The sequence below is a fragment of the Phaethon aethereus genome, assembly GCF_964289735.1.
Source record: "Phaethon aethereus genome assembly, chromosome: 5".
NCBI lineage: Eukaryota > Metazoa > Chordata > Aves > Phaethontiformes > Phaethontidae > Phaethon > Phaethon aethereus.
Window position 1 is genome coordinate 29,826,791 of NC_138579.1, and position 14,437 is coordinate 29,841,227.

General features: G+C 43.5%; 2 protein-coding genes across 2 annotated transcripts; both read left to right on the plus strand.

Moving 5' to 3' along the window:
• Positions 1–1,231: 1,231 nt before the first annotated feature.
• On the plus strand, positions 1,232–6,763 carry EAPP (E2F associated phosphoprotein; the record flags this gene model as incomplete). The annotated part of the gene is made up of 6 exons (XM_082000881.1): positions 1,232–1,305; positions 1,894–2,075; positions 3,393–3,491; positions 3,848–3,971; positions 4,848–4,967; positions 6,499–6,763. The coding sequence occupies 6 exons, from the start codon at positions 1,232–1,234 to the stop codon at positions 6,761–6,763; spliced, it is 864 nt and encodes a 287-aa protein (XP_081857007.1).
• Positions 6,764–9,553: 2,790 nt separating this feature from the next.
• SPTSSA (serine palmitoyltransferase small subunit A) lies at positions 9,554–12,955 on the plus strand (the record flags this gene model as incomplete). Its single annotated transcript, XM_081999828.1, has 2 exons — positions 9,554–9,656; positions 12,852–12,955. The coding sequence occupies 2 exons, from the start codon at positions 9,554–9,556 to the stop codon at positions 12,953–12,955; spliced, it is 207 nt and encodes a 68-aa protein (XP_081855954.1).
• Between the last annotated feature and the right edge of the window lie 1,482 nt (positions 12,956–14,437).

The following is a 14,437-nucleotide window of genomic DNA, read 5'->3' on the forward strand; positions in this document are numbered from 1 at the left end:
CTTAAATTCTTTTGAGCTCGGTGGCTGACTCTGCAATTTCTTTGGCAGAAATGCTTTTCAGAGATCTACTTGGATTTCCGTCCAGAAAAGGGAAATAAAGTAGCAGAAGGGAGTTCAGAAAGTGCATAAAATATCAGTGAAAGGTAATACTGCCCCACTTTGATACAGATAAGAAGCTTTGCTTCAGAATATAAAAAGTAAAAAGTATGCCCAGTAAAGGAATGCCTGAAAAGGATCTCATCTGCTAACTGGACTTAAAACGTAGAGCTATGAGTCCAGTTTTATTTGTTGCATTGCTTTGTCTCTCTTGAACCATGAAACTTTTCCAAGAGGTGCTGTTTTGTTGTGTAATTTCAGGATGTCATTAAAATTAGGCTTTACTTGAAGAATTGTTCTTCACAGTGGGATTGCTGCTTTATCTGGGTATGTAGACCTTCAATGGAGCAGCGGAATTTTGGGTGGATGGGATGTTTGGAGTCGCAGATCAATGTAAGTCAGCGTCTCTGTGATTAGATTCCCTGTACTGCTGCACAGAGGTCTGCCGTTTGTTTTGGGTTTTGCTTCGTTTGTTTTTTCCCTCAAATAGGGTGAATTGCACCGTGTAGTACGCTTACCCCGCTGCCTCGTGCATCGGAACACGTCGGAGGCAGAGACGTTTCTTAGCTGAACGTGCTGTCGGCATTGTGTGCTGAGTTGTGTAGGCAGAGCCTCAGCCTTCAATGCCCAGCGACTCATCTAGGATGTACATGATTTTCCGGCAGGGGCTACTACAGTAATACTGCGCTCTTCATATTCTGGCTATAACAGGTATAATTCCTAAGGAACTCATCTATAAATAGACTACAAGGGACGGAGATTACAATGTACATACAGTTAACAAAATTGTAAATATTTTAGGTAGGAGGTGGGAACAGTTTTTAGACTAGCCCTCGCTGTTCAGTGTTACTAGCTCATTAAATTTTTTTCAAGCCTCTCGGTAGTGAGTGTGTCTCTTAAAGCTCTTAACCGCTGGGTGCGTAACTGTGAAGAAAAATACTTAAAACGTGACCCCAGGACTTGCGGCACCAACGGGAAAGAGGGAGAGCCCCGCGCGGCCCGTACCGGTATCGGCACCGGCACATGCGCGGGGCATCTCTCGGGGCGGAAGGGGCGGTGCCCGACGCGCGCGGCCGCCGGAAGCCGTTGGGGGTCCCGGAAGTGGCAGTTGGTGCGGCGGCAGGCGGGCGCCGCCATGAGCTGCCTGCGGGAGGAGGACGACCCGTACGTGGTGGAGGAGCCTAGTGACGAGGAGCGAGCGCTCAGCAGGTGCTGGAGAGCCTCCGCCGCGGGCGGCCTCTGGGCGGCCCGTCACTGCCCTACCTGAGGCGGGCGGGCAGGCAGGGGGTGCTTCGCTTCGTCCCGGCGGCAGTGGCTGCCGCTCCCCTCCGCTCCTCGCTGGCGCCTGGCGTCTCCTGGCCGGAGTCCGGCGAGGCGCTGCGAGGCCCGGCAGCTAGGCGAGGCCGGCGTTGCGCGGCGGTACTCCCTCCCGGCCCGGGCTCCGGGGGGTTGTCGGAGGATCGCTTCGCAACCGCCGCGGCAGTTTTCTCTCTTGAAACCGGAGTATTTGCGTTTCTAACCCTACAAATGCCAGCGTGGGAAGAGCTCCCAGCCCTTGCGCGGGGACTCGCTGACCAGCGCTGCAGAGGCGTCGCGGGAGGCCGCGGCCTGTCAGCTGATGCTCCTTTGCGTTAAAACCGCGTTTTTAACGCCAACGAGCTAATAAAACATTTTAATAAATAAATTTGCAGTGAGCACACGAATAAGTGCTTCCCATGGTGTTCATTCTCCAAATGACTCAGTCGATGCTTTAAGGTGGTTATCATCATTAGGTGTGTAACGCTTAAATATTTGTAGCTCAGAAGATGAGGTGGACGTGCTCCTACATGGCACTCCTGACCAGAAGCGGAAGCTGATACGGGAGTGCCTGACTGGGGAGAGCGAGTCTTCCAGTGATGATGAGTTCCAAAAGGAGATGGAAGCGGAACTGAACACCACCATGAGAATTATGGAAGGCAAATGGACGTCACCAGAAATGGGTAAATCATGCTTAACATCTGCTTGCATATGAAATCGTGAGTTAAGTGGTGTCCAGTTAAGGTGCAAAGTTAATGTATTATTCTTGTGGCTAGAGGCGTGTGTGGTGACAGCTGAGTGCTGTTTGAAGCCTACAGAAAATCCTAAAGCAGCCGATGGCTTCTGCAGAGAGTCTTTTCCAAGACTTTGATTTTTGGTGTTTCTGAAGTTCTGATTTCCTGCTTTAGTATGATTTCTCTTTTGTTGGATCAGTCCTCTTTTTTCCAATATCTCTGTAACTTCTGTTTTAAGTTGTTCTTTCACATTTATTTAGAAGTCTGTTGAGCAGGTTGCGTTCTCTTGTACTTTGTCTAGTGGCTCCAGATGCTATCAGCATTTGGAGCCCTTTCTTGAAGAAAAGAGTACTGTAAGGTAGATTGAGATCCCATATCAGTTTGGGGGAAAAAGTCAGGAAAAATATTAATCTCTTCCTCCATTACCTGCATATAATTACATGTTACATCAAATAGTAAAACTGTACTAAAGAGATATGCGTTCTGGTGTTTGTGTACTATGGGTGCAAGAGATGCATTGCTTTGGCATTTGAAGAGCCTGTGTTCTTTGTATGTATTACAAAACACTCCTTAGTTTCCTGGAGAATCAACGTAGCATTCACTTTAATGTAGGGACTTAACTCTGCATTCAGTAGGTTTAATAGTTTTATCTGCGTAAGTGGGCAAATCTGATCTGTAGGTTTTAGTGTGCAATTAAGATGATGTAGCAACAGCACCACAAAATGTAGCAACCACCACATCCATCCAGCACAGAATAGGATTTTTCGTGCAGACTGGCTGTGAGAACTGTGCTCGGCAATTCATCTAGATCTTTTTTGAACTTTGTGGCCCTGGAATTTTGGGGGATTTTTTTAGTGAATCTTACTGTAATCAAAGTTTGTGAAACAGTGTGCCACACCCATATTTCTTTCCCATGACTGAAGATTTATGGTGTCTGAGATCGCGTGAATTATATAGGCAGGCGTATTTGATGTGGTGCCCTCTATGCCTAAAGGGAGTGCATCTTGGGAGAAACTTTCCTTTGAACTATACCTGAGGTTCGTCTCAGAGGGAGTGAGCAGCTTTGCTCCAAGAGAGCATCTGTAAATGAAATAACACAAGCAATGTGGATGATCAGGATATGGGAGTAAATTGGGAGAGCACCCAGATAAAGCAGAGCACTTCTGGATAAGAGTAACTTGAAAATGAAGGTTTGTTTTGGGCTGTATACTTGCTGTCCTTTTGGTGGGGTGTTCTGACTGCTTCTCTCTCCAATTTCACACATAGGTACTTCCTCAAGTACTGGGCAGACTGGACCTGCCGCCACTTCAAAATACTATGATGACATTTACTTTGATTCTGATTCAGAGGATGAAGATAAAATAGGTAAATGGCTTAGGAGAGGAGGACATCTTTACAGTAGCACTGTCAGATCGTGTAGAATCCTCTTGGGGGGGTCACGGGGCTGTTCCTGAAGGCAGCTTTTTGGGCGGAATTACCAGCCTGTATCACCTTAGTGTAGTTCCTGCAACTTGGTGTTGTTTCCCAGTGTACGTAAGGTGCATTAATGCTTCGGCGTGGTGCATTTGGAAGATAAATGAGCTAGACCTTTATGTTTTAGCCTAGATTCATTGCGAGTATGGAAAAGGAAAACTGAAAAACTGATACTTTGGTTATTTTATTTAAGCAGAGAATCATCGTATGTCTGATGGATGTAACATTGTTTGCACAAATCTTTCCAGTTACACAGGATGTCCGGGAAAACAGAAAATATCAGCAACGTCGGATTCTTTCCAATGATGAACTGCTATATGACCCAGAAGAAGACAGTCGAGACCAAGAGTGGGTAGACTCACAGAGGAGGGGGTAAGAGACCATAAATACTTGAATTGTAGGATGCTTAACATAAAATGAAAAATTTAAATGAAAATGGTGAATATAGAGAAAAAGCCTATGCTGTTAAGTCTATGTAATGAAAAAACTTTTTTTTTTTAATTTATAGCATAGAAATTTAAAAGCATGTAAAATTTGTACATGTATGTAATGGAAGTTGAGTCTTCAAAATGACACAATTCTAAAACTTGCAATTTTTTAAAATATAAACTTCCTAATTCAGTAAGCCAACTTTGTCTGTAAATCTTATCTAAACAACCGTATTGTGGATTTTGAGGTTGCAAGATTTGCTAATTTCAATTTTTAATGCCCTGGGATACTTTGCTAAATTTAATATCTGTTCCTGCTAAATACTGCATTAATGGCTTGGGAAAACTTTGTATTTAGCAAGCGACAAAATGGTCAGATAAAATAGGAACAGCACAAAGCTGCTTTACTGACAGCTTTTTGACAGATGAAGTAAAAAAATAGTTGCTGCAGCAGAAGCAAAATTCTCCATGTAAATCTATTGAAAAGGATAACAATGTATGTTGCCTGCAGAAATTGCACTTGAGACAACTGCCTCGTCAGAGGAGGGTGTTATTAGGCACAAATTCTCATGCTAGATGTATTTGTTTCACCAAATAAGATTCCTCTGTACAAAGTAAATGAAGATACCGGTATGTGGTTCCCCCCCCCAGTTTATTTATTTATGTGCTTTGAGTTAGTGAAAAAGGTGTCCAGAAAGAGCCAAATACTTATTGGTATATTTTAACATAAAACAGATTTGGAGGTTGAATTGATATATCCAATAACAAGGGCACGTAATTTCACTTTTTGTCTCTCCTTCCTTCTTTCTTGAATTGGTAGGTACCGTAATCAAAGAAGAGTGCTGCAGCAGCAGCAGGCAAAACCTTCAGCTGTTCCAAATAGTGATGCTGTTTTGAATTGCCCTGCTTGCATGACAACGTTATGCCTGGACTGTCAGAGGTAACTGGTGAACAATAAGGGGTCTTTTTGGAATGTCTTTTTTTGGTCAGTTGTATTTTTAGTGTATTCAGTTTGATCAGTTGATTTGGTCAAGTCTGTCTTGTGAGGTGGAGCTAACAAAAGAGAAGGCAGGTATATGTGAATCAGATTTAGGGGTGAATGCTGGTCTGTCAGAATGATGATTAGCTTAACCTGCAACATGGAGATGAGGAAGACCAGGGTAGAACTTTAGCATAGTGGAGAAGGTAAACTATATAAAAACCATTTCACAGAGACTAAACAAGAAATTCAGAGTGAGTTGTGGGTGGTGGGCTTTTTGTTTTGTTTTGGTTTTTTAAAATATGTTGGCTTGATGTTTAGAGTCATAGGATTATTCCAGGTTAACTATTATTTTTGTGTGAAAGGGCCTTGTTTAGGGGAGGATTAAGCAAAATCAAGATAGTGTAGTCTTGGTTTGAGTCTTAGCAGTTGTGATTTTGAGTATAGTTCTATTTAAAAGTGCCTAGAAAGCATTTAGGTGGGACTCCGTAGTGTGTTTTGCAGCTCTCCAGTATCTGACTGCACTGCAAACCTGGTTAGTACGGCTAACCCATGCTAAGGAGAGGACTCTTGAACTGGGAGTAAAGGAGAAAGAAATCTTATGAAATGAGGAATGAACTACCTCTCGTTTATTGAGTACTTTTGGTGATTAAGGCTGAAATTCCCCAGCAGCCTAAAATCATCTAAGTGGGAGGTGCTGTTTCTCATTCTTGCCTTTGCTGGCTATGGTATTTCTTGATCCTGTTCTATAGTTAAGTATTTCAGTTTGCTAAGCTGATGGAAAACTGTTTTTATTGTCAGACTGGTCTTTTGTGGTTTTAATAAACTGAGATAGCTCAGCACAGAATTACATAAGAAGTAAAGCCAGCAGAAGTCAAGACAGGACTTCTGCAGCCACCTGTTGTGTTGGTTAAGGCTGCTGGAAAACTGCAGCCCGAGGGACACTGTGTTGAATTGAATTGAACTGCAGCCCTGAATTTTGCTATGTACTCCAGCTATACAGTTTTTCTACTGATGACAGCTGAAAATACATTTTACATTTTACTATAGGCATGCTTTTTCAAGTGTGATGTGTCATTATTTGTTATTTATAAGTAAGGAATTTCAGGCTTGCAAGACATTTTAGGATATAAATGCCAGTATTTGAGTCATTTACACTCGCAACTTCATGATCTTTTGACTATCATCAGCTATACATAGTGATGCAGTTCTGTGGTACCAATAGCATTGTACTCTGGGGTGTTTATTGCAGCAAGAACCAGTGTGTTTTTAAAAACACCTTAAAAATAAGAGAGATGTCTACAGTTCTATTTTTTTAAGATTTTTGTAGTTGTGACTTTTGTTCTGTTTATAAAACCTCATATTTATTTGGCTTTCAGCCCTTTGTCATGGTACTTCCTATCTTTAATCCCATTTCCAGTGATGATAACCAATTTCTTGGAAGCAGTGTTTTACCAGTGGCATGACTTGCATTTTCTCCCCTTCTCCATAGACATGAATCTTACAAAACACAATACAGAGCAATGTTTGTGATGAACTGCATTGTTAACAAAGAGGAAATTCTGAAGTACAGAAAGAAGCCAAAGAAAAGAAGTAAGAAAATGAAGCACAGCAAAGAAACTACCTCTATACAATCAAATCAAGAAGAGGAGGAAGTGTATCATCCAGTATTATGTACTGAATGCTCAACTGAAGTGGCAGTAATGGATAAAGATGAAGTTTTTCATTTCTTCAATGTTCTAGCCAGCCACTGCTAATGTGCAAAAACAGGAGAAAAAAATCCTGCACTGTTTGAGACTGTGTGAAGTATCAGAAATGCAGGCATATTATCCCTTTTTAAATATGGTCTTTTAAATGTACATTTTCATCAGAGAACTTTGTAATGGTTGTATTTTTGCAAAGTTTATGAATACAGTTAACTGCATGCATTTGAGAGCAATATTCTTTCACAGAGTCAGGTGGTTGTGTCATTGAGGATTTAAAATTTTGTAAATATAATGTAAGATCTGTGCATTATGATCATTCCCTGTATATGTACTACCCATTATCTCAATATGTATTAGAACTGCTGCTTAGAATAAATACTGTATAGTAAACTGGTTCTCCATAGCTGCGTTGGTCATTTCTACGGCACATGGTAAACAAGTCTCTGTCAGGATATTTGGCTTCTTTAGGCTGGTATTCTTGGTAGATTTGCACACAGGTAGGTTTGATAAAGAAGGAATTGTCATTACATTTGGATTTTTGGCCCATTAAGAGCTGAAAATGTCAATTTTTCATTTATACAGGGTGGAAGATTAACTTACATCAAGTTTTCTGGCATGGATCATTTAAATGAACATATTAATGCTTAGTAATACAGTTAAGAGTTTTTAATGTAAATACATATATGAGGAAAATACTGGACTTTTGTTCTAGTGTCCTTTTTCCTTATGGTGAGTCATTTTAAGAAGAAATTTGTGGTCATATTTATGACCATAGATCTAGTTTGTATGCTTTTTCTGTTTCTTTAGTACATTTACAACTCCTTTATGGAGGAGAAATTTCTTTCCCGAGAGAGTGGCCAAACATTGGAACAGGCTGCCCAGGGAGGTTGTGGAGTGACCATCACTAGAAGTATTAAAAAAACTTGTAGTCATGGCGCTTCAGGATATGGTTTAGTGGGCATGGTGATGTTGGGTTGATGTTTGGACTTGATGATCTTAAAGGTCTTTTCCAACCTTAATGATTTTGTGATTCTGTGATTGTTAATTTTCTTAACGGCTAACTAGTCTCCTGAGTATGCACCGTACTGAAAAGGTGTAAGGGGTCTCGGCACCACCTGGTGGCATAGGGCAGATGTGGCAGGAGATTTTGAAGCTGGCGTGCATCAACGTTATCTTTGCTCTCATCTCAGGTACTTTCTTGCTGCTTCTGCTTCTTGCTTGCCTTATCACTTGAATTGCAGAGCTGCTTCTTAGGAAGCATTGGAGCAGGTGGGACTGGGACTCATTTGTGTCATATTGAGATTGGTCTTGCAGCTTTGAATGGCAGTAATGCTTCAGTTGTGCTGAATACCCCACTTGTCCTTGAACTTTGTACATGTTTATATGGAAAGGAAGCTTTCCTGATTACTACCACTTTTTCAAGCAGCAACACCAACACAAGTCTCCTCCAGCAGCAACTGCAACAAGGAACAGCAGCCTTGGATAGGGACAACAGCTCCTGTAGCCAGTTGTGTGGGGTATTAATCATGTGAATCCTCTCATTTCTTCTTGTGCTGAAATAAACCTGCATAAATAAAGTGTGTCTAAATGTCTTCTGGTTGAATTAAATCCCTTTTCAGATTCTGCCACACAAACTAGTACAGTATTCAGTTTTCTCTGCCAGCTTGTTTTCTTTTTCACAGTTGCTTTCTGGTACTGTAGTTGTGTTTTGCAGCTCTGTAAACAACTTGTATGTGCATCCTCCTGTAACTGTACTCCCTTGTTTTTCATTGTACTAATAGCACAGGTGAAGGTAGGGGCGGGGTGGCTGCAAGAACAGAATCACGCTGCTCAGTGACACCATCGCAAATTGATTTACTAAGCAGGGTGAATGTAGTGGGCCGATACCAGTTTCTGAGCTACACTGTGCACGCTTGGTGTGCGAGGTCCTTGGCTGGTGGCCCGGCCCTGGTGACTGGTGGTTGCACCTCATGCTCTGCGTAGTCATGGTGCCCGATTACCACCTACATCCCCTTCCAGCAGCCTTTTAACTATTGCCTTCTAAACTGGAGTGCCAGTATAAGCTGCCACTGGCCTTTTTAATCATCCAGTCCCAGACCAGTCTCTGGGAATTTCTCCTTATTTTAGGCTAATTAGCACTCGGGGCAGGGGTGTCCCACTCCCTCTGGGTTCTGTCCCCAGGCACCTTAATGGAAGTGCAAAATTAGCAACAGCTACAGTAAACAGCTGACCTATCGCCCCTTTATTTTTCCTATTCATATGGGATTAATCTAGTCGGAGTTGGCCGATGTTAAGGTCTCCTTTATCTGAGCCATGTTTTTGTGTGGGCTTCCCCTGCGACAACGGAAGACACCGAGGGCTCCTGCAGAGCATTTTTACCACGCTTCCCGCGGGCCCTGCCGAGCGCAGTCTTCGGGTCTTCCGTAATTCCCAGAACGTCAATTTAGATTAAAGTGGATGAGTGAAAACAGGCTGCAGCACCATCTCCTAGGTGTGACTCGGACCGGCAGTTTACTCCACGTTCACGGTCAGACACGCCATTTGATCAGCGCGGGCACGAACTGGCGCGCACGGCGGGACTTTTACCCTTCTGCAGGGTATGGCGGCGGCGGCGGTCTGCTGCCGCGCGCCTCCGCCGTGCCCCGCCGCCGAGGGAGGCCGCGCCTGAGCGGCCCGCAGGCCCCAGCGCCGCCACGCCGTGGGGCAGCGGCCGCCGGGGCGCGGGGCGGGGCCGGGCCCGGCGGCGGGAGGGCGGTGCCCGGGCTGCCACCGCCCCCCGTCTCCGCTCGGCCTGGGCCCGGCGCAGGGCCGCTGGCGGGCGGGGAGAGCGCGGAGCGCGCCATGGCGCTGGGCTCGGCCTGGAAGCAGATGTCGTGGCTCTATTACCAGTACCTGCTGGTCACCGCGCTCTACATGCTGGAGCCCTGGGAGCGCACCGTCTTCAGTATCCTTCTGCCGGCCGGACCCCGCCCGCGGGGCCTGGCGGGGCGAGTGTGTGTGTGTCTGTCTGTCTGTGCGCGGCGTTGGGGGCCGCGGAGCTGCCCTCCCACTGCCTCATCGTGCTCGGCGGCGGCTCCGGCGCCGCCCGAGGCCGCCGGGCGGGTGTGGCGGCCCCGCCGCCGCTTCCCCGGCAGCTGTGGTACCGGGCGGGCGAGCCGGTGCCGGGGCAGCGCCTGCGCCGTGGCCGCGCTGAGGGCGGCTGGCCGCCGGCGGGGCTTTCTGGGGGTGAGGGCCGGGGCCGGGAGGGGAGCTGGGCCGGGCCGGGGGGCAGCTGGCCTGAGGCGCCGAGCGCGGCCGGTGCCCGCGGCAGGCAGAGGAGCGGCAACCTCCGCCCGGGACCGGGGCTTGTCCCCCGCCTCGCAGGCAGGGGCTACAGCTCCCCGCCTAAAAAAACTTACCGTGCTGCCCAAGGTGGGAAATCCTGCTGGCCTTCCGCACCCTGTCGCTGGGCATCTGGCCATCTGCTGCATTTCTCCTCGGGCATGAGTTTATATCTCCCAAGTTCTCTCTCCTTTAATTTTGCTTTTGTAGAGTTACGATAGTTCGTTTTCCTGCACTGAAATCCCACCGTTTGTGTTCAGGACAGGTGTCTTTCATGAATTCTTCTGTATTTTTGCCTAGTGGAAAGTAAATGTGCATGCTGCAGAACCTTGCAAGCTTATGTTTGCACGGTGCTTTGTTACATGATTTTTAATAGATGAGTATTTAATCTTCGAGCTTGTGAGTTTGCTTGACTTTTCTGGAGTGGAAGAACTTGGTAGATGCTGACGTGAAGGCATCTGTATAAAGGCTGTTTATGGCTTTGCTTCTTTGCCCAGCCCTTCCATACAGGCAGTATATTCTCTCAAGTGTTGTTATGGCATCACAAGTATTTTTCTCATAAGTGTGGCTGTTTTGATCTTGACTTAAAATGGTATCTCATATGAGGGACCCTGAGCCATCTCCAATTAATGTTGAGAGGCAAAGAGAGAAATTGCCAAAACATTAACAAAGAGAAGGGTGTAAATGGTAGTCAGAAGCTGCTTTTACTGAGATACTGGTTGATTTTGTAAAGGACCTTGGTTGCCCAAGTCACAGCTGTGCGATCAGACTTTTTTTTCCCCTGTGTATAGTTGAAGTGGACCTAAATTACTATTTCTCTTGTCTAGTATTTATAAGCTTACTGTGCACAGTTCTTTAGGTAGGGGGTTTTACTTTCAAAATACTGTGGTCTTTGCTAACATAACCTTCCTCTTTTTATGCCATGACTGTATCACTGAGGAAACTTCATCTTTGCTTTCCTTGCAATTATGTTAGTCATGAGTGGGTTTTTTTCTTTTGCCTTAACCGTGCAGCTTTTTATTTGTGCAAAATATTTAAATAAATCAAAGTGTGTGCATATGTTTACTTTTATAAAATACTTATATTGCAGTGAAGTAATTGCCACTGCACTTACAAATGTCACACGTGGCACAAGTATCTCTTGCAATCTTGGGTCAGCAAAACTGTTTTTTGTCCTTAAACTGGACGCTTTCACTGTAGGTGGGCCTGGTCTGCCGGGCGCTGTACAGATGCGGCACAGACACGGCGGCTTTGGGAGTTAATGGTGTGTGGCTCCTCTGCGTGTCTTGCTGCTGCTGGCGCTCCAGAACCATAACTGAGCGCTGATATGGAAACGTGGATTTATGAGTTGACCTTCATTTTAGTATCTCATACTGTATAATCTTCTGGGACTAAAAATACACGAAGAAGCTAGTACGCTCTAATAAGCGCAGCTAATACCTCTGCTGCGCCGCAGGGAAGTCGGTCATAGAGTGTTTTGTTACACGTGTGCTGTGGTGACTTGATTTCTTGAAGACATGGAGCATGTGCAGCTCCTCTGGTTTCACCTCTGGAAACCGAGGCCAGTGTTATCATGCTTGTTAATCTCCAATGCTTTTTATAGTGTTCCTGTCTAAGTTTACTGAATCTTTGCAGGTAGTTGGATGAAATCAACAGGTTATTATTAACTAAGAGTACTTCTTTTGAATTTCTGAGACGTTAAACTTTGAATGGCATAATCTTTCTGTAAGCTGATGCCATAATTTCTGTAGATAAAGCTTTGTGAACCCTAGAGCTTGACAAACATCCTGTTGTACGTATATGTTATAAGCTGTCATCTCACTTCTCTATATAAGTTTTATAAAAGGTCCCTGTTAGGAGTTCAACTAATAAAGTGGTTGTCTTAAGATTGTTTAGCAGATAGCTTTACGTGAAGTTTGTTTTGCAGTGTGATCTGCTGTAGTAAAGTACTAACGAGTATCTATTTGTTTAAATACCCAAGTTGACTCCAAGCCATGTTGATGCTGTGCAGCTTTGAGTAAAATAGTTAGAAAGGTGCATGTCACGACGTTACTTGTACTTTTCATTCCTCCTGCGGTTTCTATTTCTGAAGTACTGTCAAACAACACAAAAATTGAGCTGCTTGCCCATGAGGAGGGGTCTGAGCATGACGTGCAGATGAACCAAGTAATGTAGTGACTTAAAGCATAGAGGACACTGGCAGCTACAAATGGATTTGAGGTTTCCTGACTTTATTATACAGATGTGTTCTGTGCGTCATAAATTAAATCTACTAGGTCATACTATTCCAAGAAGCTGAGGTCAGCATCTAATTCTGTCTGCTTAAAAATGAGTAGGTCATCTGCAAATAAGAACCCTTATTCAGTACAGCTACAGTTCCCCATATTATTATGTTTTTGTTTTAGTTTGTTTTTTTGTGATGGTTGACTTCTGACTACCTGGCTGAATGGGGCTGGCTTCTGCAAGGCTTGCTTAACGCCTAGGAAGATGCATGTAAAAACTTGTATATTCTCAGTGCCCGTTTTCTGTTCCTCCTTCACCCTTTGCATGCTTTGGCCTGTCCTCTTGTGTCCATGATAAGGCAGTGGATAACTTGCAAGGCATCCTTCCACAATTCAGCTAGTTGCTCCTACCAGTGTTCTGGTTTTCAGTGTTCAGTTGGTTCTTCCTGCAGCTGTAATTGCTGAATACAGTTGACCCTGTCTGATTTAAAAATGTAATGTTTTAAGATAGTTACCAAGAAAGTTTTAATGCTACAGTTATGTGATGGCTAATGCACTTTCTATTTCAAATGCTTTTTTCCTCAACTGTAATTCAGATTCCATGTTAGTTTCCATTGTTGGAATGGCACTGTACACGGGCTATGTGTTCATGCCTCAGCACATCATGGCAATATTGCACTACTTTGAAATTGTGCAGTGATGAAGAACGTATTTTCAAGAAGTAATTGGTCTCTGAAATCTGGTCTACAAAGAAGAATGAACCTCTTAGTTTTAACAAGACTTCTGCCAATATCAGAAAGACACAATTACAACTCTGAAGACTAGGAAACAAGATATGTAGAGCAGGGACGTGACATGTCCCCTGTGTTGTGTTCATTCCTTTTAATTTTACAAGATACGCCCTTGTATAGTAGTTTTGTCTACTTTAACATTGTGATTGTACTTTGATATCAGTATTTTCTTAACTTTGTGACAGTTTCAATATTGCACTGTGAAAGCTTTTCTTAATTGTAATTTTGAGTAAATCTTAATTGCCTTCTATTTTTAATCGGAAAGTCATCTTATTAAATGGGGCTTAAAGCTTTTGCTATTGTATGGTATGTATTTGCCTGGATATTTCTATTAATCTGTTTTGTAAGAAAATACATCTAGATTCATATTAGAGACATGGATATATTAGTCTAACGCTATTTACAAAAGTTAGTTTGTATGACTGAACTCAGGTGTACCGTTTGCTGTCCAAACTTTGTTCAACAGTGTATTTGTGCATATATCACCTAAACTTGGAATTAGCCATTATTTCAGGTTTCTACATTCCACCTCTTGGAGGAGGGCAGGGGAGACCAGGCATTGAGGCGGAGTGAAGACTGCATTCGTTATGTTTGGAGTAGTGCTGTGGTTCTGGGCTTTGCCTAGTGTGGGGGGAAAAGGACTTCTCTTCACTGACATAGGCTTTGGGATAGCACCTTAAATCAACCCTGTTTTTCTAGCTACCAATTCAATTGTACTTTTACAGGATGCTTTATTATGTTCCAATGGCTATGGTTTCTGTTAATTTTCACTCGACAGTGTAACTATGTCTAGGTCTTAAAGGGGTTTTCTATTGCTGCTAGTGTTCCAAACATGTTGTCACTACAAACAACCAAAACATAGGGGTTTAAATGGACTTGAGTTACAATTACAGCAATAAGTAGCTGAATATTTGGCTGAAGTCCTGTCTTTTTTTTTTTTTTTAATAGGGATTTTTTCAGTTTTGTATTCTGAAATGTAAGATGGTGACAACCTAACTTTCCTAAGTGGAGAATTTTTTTGTTGTTGTTGCTTAAAAAAATAAAAGTTTAAAAGCAGAGCTTTTCTTTGAGCAGTTAATGTCTTTCTGAATGCTGCTTGCTTTTCTCAGAATTTTCCAAAAGGTGAAAAATGATACTTGACCAAAGAGTTACGATTTTTAATTGCGTGGTAATAGTCAATTAAATAGGTATAGTTCCTGATTTCAGTAGAAGTTGTGTAAAAGATATAACAGTACCTAAGTTGTACAACTAAATTGTTGTCTTTTAGGTTTATTTGATTTTCTCAAATGCAGACTCAATAGAGAAGAGTGTCATATCGTGTGTGTGCCCATCGCCCCCCATATTTAAGAGTTTCATGTGTATTTGATTAAAACCTCCATTGTCATCTTGGA